The 22,001-nt window shown below is 38.7% G+C and overlaps 1 protein-coding gene across 4 annotated transcripts in view; it reads right to left on the bottom strand.

The window, feature by feature from the left end:
• Positions 1–4,197: 4,197 nt before the first annotated feature.
• Chd1 (chromodomain helicase DNA binding protein 1) overlaps positions 4,198–22,001 on the bottom strand; it is a 70,662-nt gene continuing 52,858 nt past the window's right edge. For all 4 annotated transcript variants that reach the window (XM_041680025.1, XM_041680028.1, XM_041680026.1 and 1 more), the window contains exons 30-36: positions 21,576–21,704; positions 20,830–20,970; positions 16,381–16,559; positions 9,925–10,021; positions 8,829–8,880; positions 6,904–7,114; positions 4,198–5,696 (exon numbers count right to left, since the gene is read on the bottom strand). In XM_041680025.1, the coding sequence (XP_041535959.1) occupies positions 5,369–5,696; positions 6,904–7,114; positions 8,829–8,880; positions 9,925–10,021; positions 16,381–16,559; positions 20,830–20,970; positions 21,576–21,704 (1,137 nt within the window). In that variant the 3' untranslated portion in view covers positions 4,198–5,368. The remainder of the gene's footprint in view (positions 5,697–6,903; positions 7,115–8,828; positions 8,881–9,924; positions 10,022–16,380; positions 16,560–20,829; positions 20,971–21,575; positions 21,705–22,001) is intronic.

Here is a 22,001-nt window from a genome sequence, read left to right as displayed (position 1 = left end):
AGGAAAGACAATGTATATTTGGGTACCAGTTTGAGACGGTTCAACATCCCTGATAGATTCCAGGACATCATAAAGCTCATTTCTCTGAAGGGGAAAAAAAAAAAAAAGCCAGTGTTGTAAGATCATCCATACGGTACAGGAAAACAGTGTGGCAAGGTCATGCATCCCATGACTCCGAAGTCATCTGACAGCTGCAGATACTTCACAAATCAGTATATGGGATTTTGTCAGGGGGTTGTAGTGCACGCCTTTAATCCCAGCACTGGGAAGGCAGAGGCAGGAGGATCTCTAAGTTTGAGAGCAGCCTGGTCTATAGAGCAAGTTCCAGGATAGCCAGAGCTACACAGAGAAACCCTCTATTGAAAAACCAAAATAACATGACGGCTATTCTTAGCCATCATTGACTAAATCCAGGATTAACTAAAACCCCCAAATAGAAGGCACACCTATGAGGGATTTTTACTTAATTTGAAGTAAGAATATCTACTTCTAAACCGGATCTATGAAGTATGAAGACCATTAATCCAGGTTTTGAGCTGGGAAGACCCACCTCTAATCTGGGCCACCCCTTCATGGGGTGACAAGAGCCTCCACAGTAAATCCACTCCTTCCCTGGCATTAGAGCCTATTTATTCTTCAGGCTTCTGGAATATACTGAAGACCAGCTGAGACATCCAGCCTCCAGCAACCACTGGATTCTCAGGCTTTCTGTTCGTAGCCATTCATTGCTGGATTGGCTGTGCCACGGCTTGTGAATCATTCTAATAGAGATCCATTCTGCAAGCTCAGTTACTCAAGAGGCCCCTAGTACAAATAATAATAATAAAACACATTTTTAAAAATTATAACGAGAGTATAAACAACCAACCCTATTGCTAACACTGTACAAAGTAGTTAAACATGGAATTAATTCTACCCAGGGATAAGGCAGACATCTACTCTTAGGAGCATAAGAAAGCCTGCAAAGTATTTAATAAGTAAAAAATAAAAGGTGTTAAGATTTTTTTTTTAAAGCAGGGCTATGGAAATCTATAATCTGGAACAGTAGTGGCACATGCCTTTAATCCCAGCACTCAGGAGGCAGGAAGAGACAGATCTACACGTGAGTTCCGAGCAAGCCAAGGCTACACATTAAGACCCGGCCCCATCTTAACTGCCCCGGCCCAAAAAGGAAGAAAGGGAAATTAATGTGGAGCGAAGTCAGAGGTCACAGTCACAAAAACAAGTATTTTATGAAATCCTAAAAATTACAATTTTATATGTCTAACAACATATAAACATTTGTGTGGCACACCCATGGAAGACAGGATAAATAATGGAGGTCTCAATATTCTGTGTCTATTCTCCAATGAGATCTCCACTAAAATCTCAACAAGCTCCTAACAGAAATTAGTAAGCTGGTTATAAAATAGATGCGGAAGCAATGAAATTCAAAGAATCAGAATCATTCTGAAAAAGGACACAGGACTAACATCTGTAAACTAGGGTGCTCAATGCCAACAGCAGTAAGAAGTGTGCCCTTGGCATAAGGAAATAAACACAACCAACAGGGCAAAGCAGGGACCTCAACAACACAGTAACACGTTCGGAAGCTGCCTCACAAGGAGTGCTCAACAGCCATGAAAACATTTCAAGGTCAACTTGTTAGTACCATTTCTGCAATAAATTCAGGAAAATCTAACAGCTACTTGGTTTTGTTCTGTGTGTATAAACTAAAAGTTTGGCAGTTTGTGTGCACTTCACTTCCTTATACAGACCATGAGCACATAAAGTTGTGTATCTGCTAAAAACGTGCATATCTTATAGTCCTGCACTTCCCAGTTTTATTTTACCTCACTTTATGTCGGCAAAAAGTAAAACGGCTCACATTTTAAAGTAGAGTGGATCATAAAGTATCTAACTTGACAGTTTGTCTGTCCCTTTGTGCCACAGCACAAGATGGGCAGTGGCCTTTATGGGTGAAGTACCCGAGAGAATTTCAATGGAAATCGCTCCCTTTCAGATGCCCTCTAACTCGGAAGTTATCTGGAAATCGCTCCCTTTCAGATGCCCTCTAACTCGGAAGTTATCTCCAACACTCCCGCTGCTGTGCTGTCCACTTGTGCTCCACAAACCTTACATGCAATGCCACAGGGGGAAAAATAGCTGTATTGAATTTTAATGTTTGGTATAGATATGCGTTGTTTTACATATCAACTCAGAAACATCTAAAACTCGTTTACTAAGTAATGAACCAAATTAACTGCTAAGCAGCGAACTTCTAAAAATTTTAACCCAGGTACTTTCATATTTAGATGAAGCTGGTAAACCTTAAAAACAAGTTTCAACAAAATTAGTTTTTCCAAGCCCCAACCCCCAACCCTTTAAAGCTGCTACAAGTTACTCATGACCCAAAGGTAATTTTCTAGCCAAAAAGTTATTTTAGAGCAGATAAAACTGCCTAAACACAAGCCCGACAACAGATAGCCAAAGTGGAGGCCTCAGTCACCCATAATGAATTACAGGCAACTAAGGAATGCTGAGCAGTGCCAGGGAAGAACACCAGCTGGGCTGTGCAGGACCAAATCAGCAGCCCTGAAAGTATGCATACAAGTAACATTATGCAGACACAATTCACATAACAACAATGAATGGAAAAGAGGCCATGAACGTGAAAGAGGGGTACATTGGAGGGAAAGGAGAAATGATGTAATTATAATCTCAAAAATAATTGAATAAAACTGAAAAAATAAAAAACCAACAACAGCCATGTCATTTCAGTGGGAACCGTTTTGTCAAGCCTGGCCTGTGATGTGCGCACGGTGGCTCGCAGGTGCAGAAAGTTACAGAACAGAAACCAAACCATAGAGAGCTGATAAATAGTCTCGAATAATCTTACCACAAAGTCCACTCAACCCTTTCACTCGAGTTGCAAAAATAGTAACTGAAACTGTCACATGGTTAACAGGCTATATTTTACACATCACAAACGTACTCTAGACTTACTGCAGCTGGCCTGGTCTCTCTCTAGTCTCCAGTCCGAAGACTAACTCATGCCCTACACACAGAGGGTTTTCTTTATAAGCAGACAAGCCATTGCTTTTAATAAGAATCTTTTATTGTTTATTATTAAAATGGAAAGTTAATTGGTACAATGCTATGCATAATCTCCCACTTAAAAAATTAAACAAATGGATAAAAATAGAGCAGTGAGCATGTAAAAGACAAAAAAACAAGCATTTCTACAATGCCCTGGTATAGCTACGGACTGACGTCATCCATGGCATCTCAGCACTTTATGGCTTGCTCCTTCACTATGTAACTGCTGACTTTTTACAAATAATTAACAGATTCAATAAATGTTACATACAGTTTTAGATTTGCAGTCAACTCAGCTAGTTAACTCAGTTACTCAATTAAGTGTCAAACTGGTAAAAAAAAAAAATAAAAATAAAGAAATTAAGAGCCCATACTTCAAAAATGCATTATTTTTCTACAAAATCTGTACAACAAACAGGCTTTTAAAGCAAATGACCTAGCCACAGGGGCATGTAGTGCTAACCCTGAGCTATTGCTGTTAATATCAGGATTTATGGGAAATGTTCTTCAGGAATAAAATGATCATTTATCTTAAATGTGGAGAAAGTGAGAATTTTAAAAACTGTGTGCCAGCACTGAGTTCTATCATAATTTTTGTTTTTAATTATAACTAGACATTTCAAAGTTCCCCAACACACTACCTCGCATATCAAAGATAAAAACTTATCTTTGACTTCAGGATAACTTTATGTCAAAGATATAACTGCTTTTAAAAAAGGTTGTTTTGTATAAACTTTAGACTTGGCTATACAAAAGGAAAATATGAAAATATAAATCCACAGACCAACTTTAGATTTCCCCAACGGCTAATCATTGGAGACACGTCCAGAAGTAATAATCTATGATTACAAAGCATACACTAAAATTTCCCACTGAATATAAGAAAAAAAATTGTGAATAAGTAAGGCACCGTAGAAGAATAACAGCTATAGAAAGCAGACTTCACAGAAAGATTCGGAGTCTTCCAAACAGATAGTTGTAGTACTACAATCAACTTTCAGTGGTTTACCAAGATACCTTTCTTGCCCTGGCAGCTGTTACTTAACACAAAACAAAAGAAACAAAGATAAAATGCTTGAGGGAACAAGAGTGGAGCAGAAAACTACAGGAGCCCACATATCCTTTTTCTTAAATTTAATTTGTCATATATAAGGTTTTTATGTACAATCAGTGTGCACTGTAACAGTTTATATTAAAAAGTTAATCAAATTCATCTAAAATGTTACCTGGCTGCATAGCACATTTGACATTATTGCCCATACATGAGAAGGGAAAACACATAGATTTACAGTAACTTTTGGCCATTTTGGATTCTGAAAGTGTTCATACACCTACCCTTTTAAACCAAATGCATCTGAAAAAGTTCCCAGAGCATCAAGTTTATGATTCGCGTATTACCCAACAGTTCTCTGGTAAAAGTACAAACATAATATTGACTTCCAAAAGAAGGGGTAAACACGTATCTAATAAAAATATCCAATATAAAAAGAGGACTGAAAGGAAGAAGTGGCCCTTTCCCCGTTTTTACATTCTAAACAATGATTCCATCAAGACAAATCATTAAAAAGTGTTATTACACTGATTTTTTTTTTTTTAATAAGAAGGCCTGAGTTGGTAGGGAAAGGAACAGTCTGGGAAAACAAGCCTGAGAAGGGCGAGGAAGGAGAGCTCATTTAATACATTTACAATAATTTACAGCCATCTTCTGTAAAAAGGCATAATAATAATCACAAACAGGAAATTCCCGGCTATATTACAGACATAAGTACAGGATTTAAATATTCAAGCTTGTGATGGAAGCGGCAAGGTGGTCGCAGTGAACAATGTAAACAAGTAGCTTTGGAAAGTGAACAAAGTCCTTGAGTGTTTTTTCTTTATTAAGAAAAGAACTCTCTTTCATTCCTTCCTGAAACATGATCACAGGTCAGAGTAAAGTTCATATACAAACATAATTTAAATGGAGTCAGTTGGAAACCACTGACATAAAAACAGTTTATTCAGCCTACACGGGAGGGCAGTGTTGAGGTCCCTGTTATAGTAAACATTTTCCATTTCTTTAAAAAAAAAAAAAAAGTACTGCCATATCTGCAGTACAGTGCAGCATAATCCTTAAATATAAAAATATTTTCTCTTCTGTTGGGATAATAGACCTTGCGTCCTGGGAAGAAGTAACAATACTGCTACTGATAGAAGAGCTGTTGCATCTTTCAAGTCATGTAAGGCAATTACTGTGTTGGTTTATCATCTATGGCTAAAACCAAAGTCCACATAGACAAGTTATCAGCTTCTGTTATGTTTTCCGGCTACTCCAGGTGTGCTCAGGTGTACTTTTATGTTCAGTTGAATGTTCAAACGGAGACCTGGAGCCATAAGGAGACCTCTGATCTAAAGGTGACCGAGGGCCGGTGCTGGCAGCTCGGTGGTCCATTTGCCAATCGGAGAGAAACCGATAATCCCTGGAAGATTTATGATGTGTGTATTCAGAACTTGACCGGTGGTCCGAGTGCAGTCGATGGTCCGAATGACACCTGTCCTTCACACCTCCTTCCACACCTGACCTGTGCTCGCGACTCCTGTGGTCATCCAGTTTTCTGTGTTTCTCTCTGTCACTATAGTACCTAATGCAAGAGAAATTTAGCCTTTTAGTCAAATTAGTAAGTTAAAGTTCCCAAGTAAAACTGTATAGAAAATTATAAATATCTTAAAACAGATTTTAATTGTATAGAAGTTCAGTGTTTAATCAAACCTTATAAAAGTAGCTTAGAATAACTTTTCGTCTGCACCACAGAGTTGCCTCTAAAGCAGCTTTAGCAATCACTAGAAAACCCTACTTAGAAACAAATCACTCATTAGAAATCACCAGAAAATGCTGGTTCACAAGACCACAGAGCCAGCGCTTTAACTTTACTCACAAATCATTTCTATCAATGTACCTCAGTATTTGAGGCACTGAAATAACCACAGCTATGCAGAATCCCTCAAAACTGAAGCCATTTACAAACCTCTAGGAGGAAAATTTAAAATAGAAGAATGTAGTCTAAGAAATTCATATTGAAACTTTCCATTTAGTCTATGATGTCATTTAAACATTTTCTTACGCAATTAGTTATGTAATGCATATATCAAGAAACTGACCCCAATAAGAACTCTCTAACATACAGCTGCCTTTTCAGATAAAATGCTCTTACTGACCAAAGATTCTTATGACAAATATGTCCTCCAGAAGTTTGTGACATTAGTGGCGTACGCAGTTACAGATACGGCTTCTCTTCTTGTCATACGCCCCTAATGGAGAGCCCTTCTTCAGTTAATGTACTTAAGTAGTAAGGGCTCCAGAGTGGCACCTTCGGCCCCTCTTACTTTTTTCTCATCTTTACGTTTATCTTTCAGTTTTCTGAACTTAAACTTTAGCAGTGATCACAAATTATTAAGAAGACTTTTTACACAATAAAGGAATAAAGTGTATTTTGCAGTTAAATTATATTTTGCCTCAGAGGATTTCAATATCCAATGCAAAATTCTCCCCAAGCCTGTCCTTCTGCCAACACTCTGCAAATGCAACCATAACAAACTACACTACTTAAAATTACAAAACTTTTAGATCTCATTGCATATTCTGATACCAATGTAATACTTCAAAAACCATTTTAGAGAAAAGGTTATAAATATTAACATGAAAAGTACTATCAATTTTTAAATTTATAAGCAAGTAGTATTTGATGTGCTCTCATGAAAATGAAATGGGTCTATCCCAAAAGTACCAAATGTAATTAAGAAGAGAATGACGGGTAGAAGAAAAAGTTCCAAAGTCGCTTTCCAGTTTACCTGCTGTCTTGCTTGTAGTGATCCCATTCCCGATGGTCTTTGCCATTGCTAAATGAGGAGTAGGGTCTTTTCCTGGAATCACTCTTCTTATAAGAATCTCCCTGGTGGCGGTCTTTATGATGATCATGGTACTGAGATAAGTGTCTATCAGAAGAATAACTGTCCCTGCTGCTATCATCATGATTTGTATTCTCTTTTAACCTTTCCATATCTATTAAATAAATAAGTGAAACTTTATTAATAAATTTTAAAATGTCTTACAAATACTTAAAATATTAACTCCTGGCAAAACAAAATCAACTCTCAAATATAGGTAGCTAAAGCATTTTTAAAATGGTTTATAAACACAGAACCAAAGCTTTTAAAGGGTTTCGCAGTAAGGGTAGCTCCCACCCTCACAGAAAACCCCAACTGGACATATGAAGGAATCGATGGACTATGGGGAGCTCAGCCCCAGTGGACACATCTGTATCAGAGCTCCTGCACCTGCGGTTGAGGGAATATTGAAGAAGGAGACAGAGAAGCCAGAATACTATCAAGTCTGTGCTAACACAAGTCTCTCCTAAAAATGACTGCAGAAGATAGGCCCAGAACAACGGCAATATCAATGGACACATTAATAAGGACAGAGAATTCTGTGGGGTCCCACCCCTAGACAAATAAGCTCAGGAGATTTTTTAGCTTCTCCCCAGTGATGAGCCCCCTTATTAGTTGTCCAGTGCAAAATGGTCAGTCCTAAACCCATATACAAACAAAACCAAAACACAGCAGCAGGTTCTATTAATACAGAACATGAGCTCACGCACACACACACACACCAAGGAAAAAACACACCAGCAGGTTCTATTAATACAGAACACGAACTCATGCGCACACACACACACACCAAGGAAAAAACACAGCAGCAAGTTCTATTAATACAGAACATGAGCTCATGCACACACACACCAAGGAAAAAACACACCAGCAGGTTCTATTAATACAGAACACGAACTCATGCACACACACACACACCAAGGAAAAAACACAGCAGCAGGTTCTATTAATACAGAACATGAGCTCACGCACACACACACACACACACCAAGGAAAAAACACAGCAGCAGGTTCTATTAATACAGAACATGAGCTCACGCACACACACGCCAAGGAAAAAAAGGTTATCATCTTAAGAGCGGGAGAGCATGGGGGCAGATTCGAAGGAGGAAAGAGGGGGAACGTGATGTAATCACAACTGAGAACTACCGAGGCACATGTGTCTCAGACTCTATTTTGTAGTCACAGGATAAGCATTCCTTTTCTTAACAATAGCCCACAATTACTAGAAACTGGCTTAAAGGCTTGTTTTTAGAAGGAACAACTGAAACAGTATTTAAAATAATTTAAATAATATAATGGATTACAATTACAGCATTTACTCAATATAAACGCACTTTGAACAATAATAACAGCTTTAAAGAATAATTTGACTTAATAAACAAAAGGGGGTCCCTGGGGAGCTACACCTTACAAACTAAAAATGTCTGCAAGATCTGCAAGATTATGAGGCCCTTAGTTCAGATCCTAGCACCCACATAACAAGCCTGACCAAGTTCTCAGGAAGCAAAGAGAAGAGGACTACAAATGCTTGCTGGGCTGCAGGCTGAAAATTGTGGGTCCAGGCTCATAGTGCCTCCCTCTAAGGTACTGGCAGGAAAGGCTATGCAAACCCTCTGTAGCCTGTGCTCCCACTGCTTACACTCAGACAGACCACAGACACAACAAGTAAGTTCACACAAACTAAAATAAAATAAAACCAAGCATACAGGCACACACGCGCGCGCACACACGCGCACACACACACACACACACACACACACACACACACACACGGAGAAGGAGAGGGAGAGGGAGGGAGAAGAAAAAGAAAAGTCTTCAACGTTTACCTGGATTTCTAACCACATGAGGAGTAACGTTGCTGTTCTGGTCACTGTTTTGCTAAAATAGAACACACACATATCAGGCACTTTCAAATAGCCTAAATACTCTCACAGGATAGTGTGTATAACAGTGGGTTTAGGTTGGATATCCTTAAGAAAATTCTGATGTTGTAAGGTTTTCACATTCTATACGTACATAGAATATATAAATATAAAATTTACAATTTTCTTTTTCTTTTCTTTTTTTTTTTTTCTTTTTTTTTGGTTTTTCGAGACAGGGTTTCTCTGTAGCTTTGGAGCCTGTCCTGGAACTAGCTCTTGTAGACCAGGCTGGCCTCGAACTCCCAAAGATCCGCCTGCCTCTGCCTCCCGAGTGCTGGGATTAAAGGCGTGCGCCACCACCGCCCGGCTATAATTTTCTTTAAACAAAACAATTCCCTTCACGTTTTTAAAAATTGACTTTGAAATAATTTCAGAGAGACGCTGAAGACGACGGGCACAGCCCATCTGCTGAGGCTGCTCCACGTGACACAGCAGAAAGAGCCAACCATGACACAACACTGCCAGCTCAACTGTGTTCCCGTCAGATTCTCATTTCTCCTGCACCCTCTGCTCCAGAAGCCATCACCTCTCTGTAGCCATCTTTTCTTCTATACCTTGACAATTTTTATGAGTATTGTTCAATACTTTTATTGAACAACCCTCCAATGCAGTGTGTCTGAAAATTTCTAGTTAAATCACATTACACACTGTCGGTGACGTCACAGATAGGGTATGCTTGCTTCTCTGTACAGAAGCTGAGGTTTTCACACTGGTTGAGATGATTTAAGATGTCACACAGCTTCTCTTCTGTAAAGATAGTATGCTCCTTTCATAATCACTATCTCACAAGACCAATTTAATATCCTGTTTCCTTGCCTATTGATCTAAGCTAATGCTGTGGATCTTGTTTATGCCAGGTACAGTGCTCAAGCGCTATTTATTTAATTTATTCATTACTTCTACATTTGTTAAATGATTTCTCCATTTGTTATTGGATAATAAAGAAGGTATATGGCCTCAATAACATAATTTAAGGAATAAAGTATTATATACCACTTACCTGAGATTCTTGTCGTTTTTTAATAGCATGTTTATACAGTTTATGCAATTTTCTTGCATCAAACTCAGTAAACTTAGATACAAAAATCCACAGGTTTCTAGAAGGAAAAAAAATTGGCAAATTAATCTGGTAAAAAAATATTTAGTTTTAACATAGAACCTCCTATAACTCTCTTTATACACTAAGGATAGCCATAGCCCTCCCTCTATAAAACGAAGTGTACACTAAAGAAATCAATTATCAGAGACCAATAAGATAACTCAGCGGGTAAAGGTACCAGCTACCAGGTCTGACAACCTGGGTTCAAACCCAGGAACTCCATGGCAGAGAGAACCAAGTCTCTCCAGAAGTTCTCTGATCTTCATACATGTGCTATGGTATGCTCAGGCACACATGCATATGCAAACACACAGAAAAAATAATTTTAAGTAATAAAATAATGAAATTAATCTTCGTGTCTACTTTTCAAAATTCCATGCACACAGGAGTTTCCAATCACACGAATATTTTATTTCTCATTCAAATCCCTTCATTTTTCTTTGGAATGAAATCTAGTGTTTGATCCTAATCTAAAATGTAATAAATACATATAAAACTAAGCAAGTATCAAAGGTTCATTTTGTAATATAGATTATGTGTGTAATATCAGCAGCATTCATAGCTGAATAAGAACAGTAGCAGGTAACAGCTTAATCCTAAATAACACATTACAATAATTTTCATTTTTAATGGTAATATAATGGCTGCAAGAGTAACAGAAGGCAGAGGAATCTGGAGTATGAAGTGTCTAGTGTCTAGGCCTGTTCCACCCGAAGGCAGCCGTTAGTGTAACAGGTGCGTGCATGTGTACGCCGAGTCATACTGTATATAACACAGCTCCAATTATCAAACGCTCTGCCAAATTCAACCTGTTAGCTTAGTTGTCATAAGACAAAAAAACACAGTAGTCATATTTACCTTAAAATGTAATTTGAAAGCAAACTTGGTTGAAATAACAAATTGAATGATACCTAAAAGCTACAGAAACAGAAGATTCACCTAGCTTTTCAATAACAGACTAGCTTTAACATACACATTCTGCAGTTACAACAAGAGGTAGGGTTTTATTAGCAAATTGCCTTTTGGTTAATCATTAAATTCCTCTATAAAATACATTTTGTTTTAGAAAAACATCTCATTGTGGCAAAGGGACAACCATCAGTACTCATAAACCCTTGTGCAAGGAAGGTAAACACAGGGCTTCCTCCATCATACCTACTTCAACCCCACAAAGACCCCCCATTTCTGTTTGTAGACATTCTAGTGTGTGCCCATGTCTACATGTATGTGGGTACCTGTGTACAGTGGTACATATAGACGCAAGACTGTCTTCTTCAATCACATCATACCTTACAGACTGAAATGAGGGCACACCTCACCTGGCTGACCTCCACAATACATGACTGTGAACTCTGGATTTCCAGAGAGCTGTCACATCTACCTGGCTTTTCTGGGGTCTTGGGGATCCAAACTCAGGCCCCCAAGCTTGGAATACAAACACTTTATGCATGAAGACATGCCCCCAGCCCTAACTTCAGAGTTCTTAAAAGGTATTGTTGTATAAACAGCAAGTGTGTGAGAAATATGAAAATGGGAAACAAACAAAATGCAAATATTCTATCCTTTTGGTCCTCAATGGATATAGTGGCCTTTAAATAAAAGCTAGCATTCCAGTCAGGTGGTGGTGGCACATGCCTTTAATCCCAGCACTCGGGAGGCAGAGACAGGCGGTTCTCTGTGAGGCCAACCTGGTCTACAGAGTGAGTTCCAGGACAGCCAGGGCTACATAGATAAACCCTGTCTTGAAAAACACAAAAACAAACAAACAAAAACCTAGTATTTCATTTTAGTTGTTTTTAAGACACATGGTACAAAAATAGAGAACCATGGAGTAATAAAGAAGGCAAGGAACTATGACTGCTGTGGAAACATGTCTAGCCCTACAAAAAGGCGCAGGTCTTTACTATCAATTTCCTGAGTGCAGTCCTCACCTTCTTCCGTTCTGGAAATTCAGTAACTATTCTTGAGGTGTCCACAGGCCAGGTCTTTTATCATCTGCTTTATTTTTCTCAAATAATTTCTGTTTCAACAGTGTTAGCTATGAAACCCAGGACCTCCTGCCCAACATTAAGTCTTAATATGAGCTATTCTTTCTTTTCTTCTGTATTTTATTATTTTGTCCATGTTCTATGTGCGCAGGCATGTATGTACAGAGCATATGTGGTAGCTCTCTCCTCCTACCATGTGGATACCTCCTGGGGATTGAATTCTGTCATCAGGGCTGGCAGAAGGCACCTTTATCCACTGAGCTATCTTGTTAGGCTCAACTTTTGCTTTTAAAAAAGAAAAACTTTTCTCCAAAAAAGCACTAAAATTAGAGCAAAGGTCTTTTCATTTTCTAGGTTACTAGCCGTGTGTGTGTGGGGAGGGGGAGGGGGGTTATTTCCCCTTTTACCTTTAAGGAAATGTGTATAACCACACAGTGCAGGGAGAACTAAATAAGGGAGAGAGGATTAAGTGAGGGAAGGACAACAACATTAAGGTCACCTGAAGGGTCATATGGAAACCTGCTACTGTGGAAGATCTCTAAAATATATTCATGTATGAAAGGAATCTAAATGGGATTATTATACCACGGAAGAGAGATGCTGTAACTAGACATCTTATACCACCAAGTAAAACCATCAGTACCAGGAATGGGTTACGTCATAGAATCCCCGAAACACATTAGGCTATTGCCAAAACTATTGGTCACACTCAACAAACAAGCATTAATACCCTTTTGTTGAAGACAAATATGTCATCAAATATGCAGAAGTACAGCTGGTGCCTAGACCCTTCACCCCTATTGACTAGTGTTCATGGTTCTGGAAGGTACTCTGCATGCCACAAGAGAAGGAAGGAAATCATCAACCCAGCTACAAACCTTGAAACAGTGGCCTGCCTCAGATATGCTGAGGCAACAGTGGCACAAATAATATAGTAGTAACCAACTGCCCTGTGACTGATTTTAAGGCCTGCTACATGAAATGGAACCCATGCCTGACACTGCCTGGGTGGCAGAACCCGAGACTGGGAAGCCCACAGGCTCCGGTGAAAACGAGTTCTACTGTTCTGCTAGCGGTACACAGCAGTAAAATGACTCCTAGCAACACTCTGATGTACCCATACATCAGCCTCACTCAGCCAACGAAGAAGCTTTCTCTTGCAGTAGATGGAAGTTAATACAGAGACACACAACTAGACAATGTTCCAAGAATGAGAGACCTAGCAGGACTCTGTCCTAAATGGGATGTCTTCATCCCCTCCCCTCAGGGCTAAGGGATTGATGCAGAAGAGGAGGTGGGAAGATTGTAAGAGTCAGAGAAATGGACAACTCGATTAACAGGACTGATACTCATATAAACTCAGAGACTAGAGCAGCACACACAGGTCCTGCACACGTTCAAGGCAGATGGGGGAACTAGACATGACAGTCACCCTTAACCAATGTGCAATCCATACCCGCTTGCCAAGGAAAGATTAGTTTTCTCCCATGGATTCTCACTGGGTATAACTGGCCAACAGAAAATGAACTAAACGATATTTTCATAGCCTTTTTATCTCATAGTGCTTTGTTTGAGCACTTTTCGGTCTATTGGGCTATACATTGCTATAAGTAAATATATATATATATTGCTAGTATATTTTAGTTTCCATTTGTTAATATTTTTGATTGTTTCTGTCTATTTTTTAAAGAGGAGGAGAAAGGGGGAGCATGGAGCTAAATGGGTAGAAAAATCTGGAAGAAGTTCAGGGAAGAAAAATTGACCAGAACATATTGTATGAAAAAAAAAAACTTTTTCAATTAAAAAAAAGAAAAGAAGAAGAACTAAACAGAGGGAAAACTAAAGGATGTTTGCCTAAATGGGTGAAGAAAAAGCAAGGTCAGAACATAATCTTTCGAGGGAAAATAACCTAACACGCTTAAAATCTCCTTTTCCTGCTCCTGGTGACTCCTCTCCCAACACACGACTTCTCTTCTCCTAGTAACAAAATCTGAACAATATCTGCATGTACTTGTCACTAAGACATTTCATCAAGATGTTCCTCACTGTCTCGAAAGCAGGAAAGTAAAGGTTTGCCTCTCTGCAAACCTGAAAATCTAAATACTAATTATAAGGTTTTAAAACCTGACAACTAGTGTATAATTAAAAGTAGCCCTTGGTAATCTTGCCAAATGGTAATCCATACTTGCCAAAAGGCATGATTTACAAAGTATTGGCAGACTTTCAAATCTGTACATTAAAAAAGTTGAAAAGAATTAATGGAATTCTTTAAAATAGCAAATTAGTTTTAAGAATAATTTTCTGATTGTCTTTGTTTTTCTAATTTTTTATCAAGGGCGACAACCTAAAACACATCTGGAAACCACTGAGAACAAAATAAACTTCAGATCATGACCACAGATAGATGGAGAGTTTGGTGAGAATATTCTTGCTAAAATCTAATATTCATGATTGATCATCATTGCTTTTGGGACTACCATAAATTAGGGGGAAAAAAACTTGAGGGAACAAATCTATTTATGCTAAAATAAAAGTATATATATATAACAGCAGTGTCTCCCAGAACTTGAGGGAACAATCTATTTGTGCTAAAATAAAGTATGTGTATATATATATACATATATATGTGTGTGTGTGTGTGTATATATATATATATATATATATATATATATATATACAGTACAGCAGTGTCTCCCAGAACCTACAGTATTTTTTTCTGCAGTTCTAGTTAGCAAGAGTCTGAAGATACTTAACTGAAAATTCTAGATATAGACAACTTCTACATTTTTAAATCGCAAGTCACATCAATTGCACGATGAAATCTTACTCTACAACCTATCCCAAAGACTCTGTCAGTCCACCTGGACTGTCCGTCAGTACTTCTCTAACATATCCATGCTGTAGATACATGATGTCTGGACATCAGATTGCCTGTGCTCATGTTTTACTGGCGCCCAAAGCAGGAGTAATGATGTTGATAATTTGGAAATATCAAAGAGACACTTTAAGTAGAAGACAAAGTTTCCAATTTAATAAATAAAAAATCACAGGATTAAATTGATGAGCTGCAGTGAGATGTATGTGTTTCTGTGGAGGTGTAAAGGAAAACAAATGCTAGTTTTGTAGTCAATACCTCAAACAGTAAGTTACAGCCAGTGTGTGGTAGGGGCTCTATACAGGAAAAAGAGCCAGGTGTGGTGGTGCACATAGGATCCAAAACACGCTAGGGAAAAGGAGGAAGAGTGAAGTTTGAAATCAGACTAGGTAACACAGTAAATTCAAATTCAGCTTTGGCTACAGAGAGAAACTGTCACTAGGGGGGAAAAATAAACAGAACGGGGTGGAAATAAAGAAGAGGAGGGAAATCCATCATGTACTGAGGCCAATTTATAAAGTAAACATTGCTACAGGTATGTATATATGGAAAATAGTGGCATATTATCCAGCATTCAGTACACCCTGCAGTACCAGGCATCATGAAGAGATGGTTGTCATGAGCCCTATCCCTATAGAAAATAGATACATTTTATCTATTTCATCCACAAGTAAAGAAACTGTGACATTATGAATACAGAACTTCAGGGATGTTTTTCATTGCCTGTAATATAATCAAAGTATACAACAGTTCAAAAATGAGCTGTTACTGCATATGGTTACAAAACCAGTTAGCCAATGTGGACTGAACAGTTTTATGGCAAACTCTGTGATCATTCCCATAGGTGAATCATTTCTCTAAAGGTGACTGCTTATTTTTTATTTGACTATAAATGCTTGATTTAACCTCCCAGCTTCCTTTTACAAATTGGTCCTCCATGAACATAGGAAGACACAGGGACAAGAACGGGAAGTGCAGTTGAGGTGAACACAGATGAGGAAGTTAGTAGGTTAACAGCCCAGTGCCGCTCAGCTGCGCCCGTTTTCTCTCCTAACGTGTCTAGGAGACTGACTCAACACATCCAGACCTAGTAATCATTACTTTTCACTATTTTCTAAGGTCAGAGATGCCACCTGAAGCTTATGAAACAAAATTAACAAAACAAAAAAAAACCATAAAAGAAAAAACTGAGACCAGGTGCTACAAAGATGGCTCAGAGTTAAGAACACATAGTAACTCTTCTAGAAGGACTGGGTTCCCTTCCCAGCACCCATGTCAGAGGGCTCCCAGTCACCTACAATTCCAGATCAAGGAGATGGAAAGCTCTCTTCTGGCTTTCATTGACAACTACATACTCAAGAGACGGAAACAAAGCATTCCGTTTCCTCCTGCAAGCACCGCTTCTCACCTCATGTTGGAAGTAGGAAAATAAACCAAAAGCACAGTTACACTTAAACTCATGACTCCAGCCCCTCCTCAGGGTGATGCACTTACTTTCTCCACTGCTTGATCTGCTCAGGACTGGAGTACTCCTTCAGACATTCCGTGATGTGGTCTCCGATCTTGATTAAACACTGTCTAGTGTGTTCCAGTTGCTCTCTTTCTGAAAGGCCTTTCTCAGGCCTGTCAAGCTGTTTCAAAGCAGCTTTTACTGGCCTCATTCTTTCTTTACACTTGAAAATAACAGAAATACATGTATTAAAAGCCCAATTCAGGTAAACTCTATTCATGATATTCATATGAATGAACACAGCATTGCCTCATCACCTCCAACATTCTACACATCAGTATTTCCCTCTTTGGCTTTACTTCAGGCAAAGAGTGCTTTCCATCATCACCTGACATTAGCTTTTGTGGAAGTCAAAGCTTTTGATTGTTAAGAACTTTGGCTACTTTGAATACTAGAGTACAACTCTAAGTAGTCTTCAGATTAGTGACCACGCCAAGACGCACACACTATGGTAGACCAGAAGTATTAAAAAGGAGCTCCACATGATAAGTAGTCTTCAGATTAGTGACCAGGACGCACATACTGTGGTAGATGGGAAGTGTTAAAAAGGAGCTCCACATGGTAAGTAGTCTTCAGATTAGTGACCAGAACGCACACATTGTGGTAGACAGGAAGTGATAAAAAGGAGCTCCACATGATAAGCTCATTAGCAAACTAGCAAAAACAAAAATAAACTAGCAAAAATAAACAGCAAGCAAAAAAAAAGTATTAAAATGAATTAAGCAACTGGTATAAATCACCTATTCTTTAAAATCTTTAGGACAGAATATTGTGGCTACAAACGGCTTCTGCTACATTTCTAGGAGGCTGGAAAATACGGACAGTCAACAGAAACCACTTTTCTTAATAAATACCTTACACGATAATAAAATGACATCCAAATTTTCTGATCCAACTTTACTCAAGTAACACTATAAAAGCCAAGAGCCTTAGATAAATTTATGAAAATGACTGTTAAGAACAAATTTAAGTTGATGATAAGGAAATTGGTTTAGTTCTACAAATATATACACAAGTCACTGTCAGACAATAAATTTAATTAATCCAGGGCTATCTGGTTAAAAACTGAAAGGCCACTATGAATGAATGATCTATTTACTGTTGATCTGTTCTTGAGTACTTCGCTGTTTTACTACCATTGGCAGAAGTTGGTAGACAGTTCTCCATTCTTCATCAGGAATAATTTAAAATCAAATCTGTGGATTACCGTGTTTTTCAACTGAATGCTATGAAGCCGTAATTACAGCCCTGCACACAAGAACAGGGAGTAGGAGAGTCAGGCGCTGAAGGCATCCTGAGCTCACAAACGTTCAAGGCCAGCCTGGTAGACGTAAGGCACACAGTCTTCACTCATAAAGAAAGGTCTGCAGCTCAGGAGAATGTAGGACTGGAAAGCATGAGGGATTGGGCTAGAGCAGCAGCAGAGTCTAAACCTGGGTATGGTGGTCTCTGCCTACACTCTAAGAACTTAGGAGGCAGAGGCAGGAGGATCACAAGTTCTAAATCGTCCTTGGCTATATTTGCAGCCAGCCTGAGCTGTCATGTGTGACATACTTTCTCAAAAAAAAAAAAAAAAAAACAAACAAAGCAAAGCATCTGAAAAGACCACCACACTGGCCAGAAGGGGGTCTGTGACTCTGGGAGGGAACCCCCAATTCTTTCCTACTTTATTTTTATTCACCACTGCTCCCTGCCCACTACTGGTCTCACAGTTTACTGAACATTTTTATGTCAGGCAGGTGTGGTGATTCAGAACCGTAAGCCCAGCACTTCACAGGCTACAGCTGGAGCGTGAGCTCAGAGTCAACCTGGGCAACAGGTGAGACCAGGCTTCAAAACACAAGTGGGGTTGTGATGTGGGAGTGATTTCTTATTAATAAAGAAACTGCCTAGACCCATTTGATAGGCCAACCCTTAGGTAGACGGAGTAAACAGAACGGAATGCTGGGAGAAAGAAGCTGAGTCAGGGAGTCGCCATGGTTCTTCCTCTCCAGACAGACGCAGGTTAAGATCATTTCTGGTAAGCCAGCTCGTGGGCTACACAGATTAATAGAAATGGGTTAGATCAATATGTAAAAGCTAGCCAATAAGAAACTGAAACTAATGGGTCAGGCAGTGTTTAAAAGAATACAGTTTCCATGTAATTATTTCGGGTAAAGTTAGCCGGGTGGCGGGACACAGCCTGCCGCTCCGTATTTCAACAGGGTTGAGAGATGAGTCACTGGGCACTTGATCAAGACTGGCAACCTAAATTTTATTCCCAGAATGCACAGCAGAAGAACCAAGTCTCAAAAGCTATCATCTGACTTCTATATACCCTGCTGCAGGTATCAGTACCAACATTATACTTATATACAACAAATAAAAATTTAAATTAAAAAAGATAGAACATGTATGCAGCATATATATTGTTTTCTTAGGGTTATAACAAATCTAAAAAATAGAGAAGTAAATAGATATGACTTTATGGAATCAAGACTCTATAGTAAGAGGTGATAAGAAACAGTGATGTCAACTAAGAGCAAGGGGAAAAAAACACAGAACCTTCCACCCAATTAGAATTTAGAAAAAAGTGATGCTTGTGAAGACACTTAGAGCGTTTAACAGGTTTAGACAAAAGCTAGCATGTCTGAACTTGTGAGAGAAGTGGGATATGATGAGAATTAACCAGACACCAAGCCTTTAACAAGTCTGAGAGGAATTTTAATCCTCAAAGAGATGGAAAGAACTTTTAAGTGACATGGTGTGACTTCACCTTTCCCATCATTTGTAAATACTGTGGGTACTGTGTGGATTCCAAGATGTGGGCAGCTGTGACTTAGTGATGAAGTAGAGTTAAGCTCAGAAAGTTTGGCTCAAGAATATATACTTAAAGTCACTGAATCCTTTTTCTCTAGGATGTACAAAAGAACAAAGAAGAAATCCAGGCATTGGGCATAGTAGGAAGCTTTCCACTTTAGCAATGACAGGAAACTCAGAAGATGAGAGGACATGAGAAAAGTCAGGCGTGGTCTCCCCTTCCTCAGAGAACCACTGGAATAAGGCAGAAGTTCACGGGCGGGGGGAACTCCTTCAGCCAATGGCAGTACAAGTGCAAGAACTCAGTACCAGCTTCCAGCACCTGCAGGACTGTGGAGCTCCACCCTTACTATGAGTTTATCCCCACAAACCTCTGTAACACTCTATTCCGGGGCCATCATGGACCTCTTTAATACACCTATATTTAAGTGAGGAATTTAATGTTTTCACACACATGATTTCTACTTCTGCCACTCTCCTCCAAGGCAGAACAGCTAAAAACAATCAATAAGAGAATGGACAAGGAAGTCAGATCTAGGTCATAAACAAAAAGGTTATCCTGAAAAAGAAGAAAAGGAATCCCAGAGTTCATAAGCCCAAAGAAGAGACACAGTCCAGTCATATCACATATGCTTAAGAACATAGAAGCCCACAGAAACTAGTACAAACCATTATGTTTAAAAGAATGTGGGGAAAAAAAGATGGAACCTATATTAGAACACATCTCAGAATCAGATAACGAGTAAGTTCTTATTTTTCATACTTTTGAGTCTAAATACACGAGAATAGGGACAAAAGCAGGAGCTGGACACTGGGGTGACACGGATATTAACCACGACCCCGTGAACCCCGTTTCTGAAGCGGAGCCCCTCTCAAGCACTGCAGTTGATCAACACTGACAAAACTGACTTACAACTAAATTCAAGTCTAACAAACTAATGGCTCCAACTAAGAAAACATCCAGGTTCTAGAAATCTCTGACAAGATTTAACAAGGTATGCATTCGTACAAGTAAAACTATGTGTGTATTTATAATAGTTACTTCTTTGCAACCTGGAACAACACATTTTCTACTCTTAGATTAAACTTTGTAAATTTCACACCTTCCTATATCAATATGGTGGCTTCTCTGTTCCTTCATCTTGATTTCCTTTATAAGTGGACTTTTAAGTTTTTACTTATCTATAGTAATTTTTTTAAAGATTTATTTATTCATTTAATATGTATACAGTGTTCTGTCTGCATGTGTATCTGCAGGCCAGAAGAGGGCACCAGATCTCATTACAGATGGTTGTGAGCCACCATGTGGTTGCTGGGAATTGAACTCAGGACCTCTGGAAGAACAGCCAGTGCTCTTAACCGCTGAGCCATCTCTCCAGCCCTATGGTAATTTTTTTAACTGATTTTCACCAAGGTTGAATTAGTAACAACAATCGTTTTTAACTGATTTTCACCAAGGTTGAATTAGTAACAGCAACCGTTGCACACTGGCACTCAAGCACTGTAAGCACTGGATCAGAAACTAAAGTATAAAATCCTCAATATAAAAGCTGAGTTTTTTTTTTTTTTTAAACCCCTCTGTTGCAGTTTTTCTTGAAGGCTGAACAGTAGCAATTAGACACTCGGGAGCTTACGATGCTGAACGTCTTCTGGTCCAGCTCTTCAGACTCCTCAGCTATGGGAACTGGCTCTCCACTTGCAGTGATATGAACCGGAGCATCTGACACCACAGACTTTTTAGACCGGTCTTTACTTTCAGGCTTAGATTCATTCAACTGGAAAAAGAGAAAACAAAAACTCAACCATAAAGACAAAATGATTAGCTCTTTTACAACAACTTCTCCTGTTTTCTTCTACAAGTACTTATTTTCAGTGAACAGTCATCTGCCAATTTCATCCGAAGATCTCTCTCAGCCCTTGAACATGGTGCACTTTTACTACTGCTAGGTTTGTTAATAAAATTTCCTTGCTAATTTTCGAAACAACAAAGAATAAAGTCTCCTTTGTAATGTTATCTTCTAAAGAAGGCATTAAAAAGTGCTTAAACCAATTCCTCCTCTCAACTATATGCCCACATAATCCTGCAGAACAGTTACCGAAACTGGTTTGGACTAATGTTCTTATCTTGTATATGGGTTCTGAAAATTTTAACTTAGAAACCCTTTACTAATGATATGTGCAATATTTACCTTCTTCTAAAGAAAGCCAATCTTATTCATGTTCATAATAAAATTAAAAGAGAAGGCTCATTTAATTGGCAAGGGTTTGATCTGTCTCAGACATGTCTCTATCACACATTGATGATCTATAATATTATAAACCACCACAATTCCCTCTAAAGCTCAGCTTCCCTTCCACACTGACAGCGGCTGTCACCTACTTTACCGTCGTCTTCGTCAGACTTCTCTGATGGCAGGGGAGAAGAGTCACTCTTTATTTCTTCTTTCATTTTGATGGACTTCATTGCTTTATTCTTTTTAGTTCTTGTTTTTCTCCTCTTTGAACCTCCCTAAAAGTAATTATTCAGATTTAATCAAGTAACTGATTTTCCATTTTAAAAATATCACAAACACTCATTTGTTGGTGATGGGCTGCACCAAGCTTAGAGTCAATAGAGAAAACACAACTTATTACAGCAAATATGTCAATGTCAAAGTTACTAACCACAGTAATTGTTCTTTGAAAGAGAGAATGAGAAGTGAAGTTTTCCCTGTCAGATATCACCTACAACTAAATGTAGTAGCATTTCATTGGTATTTTAATAAATAAAGCTTGCCTGAAGATCAGAGAATAAAACAGCCACACT

This window comes from Microtus oregoni, unplaced genomic scaffold, assembly GCF_018167655.1.
Source record: "Microtus oregoni isolate MIOR12 unplaced genomic scaffold, Mior012 000033F_ref0000390, whole genome shotgun sequence".
Taxonomy (NCBI): Eukaryota; Metazoa; Chordata; class Mammalia; order Rodentia; family Cricetidae; genus Microtus; species Microtus oregoni.
The sequence above is the reverse complement of the archived record's forward strand: the minus strand, read 5'-3'. Positions and strand labels throughout refer to the sequence as shown.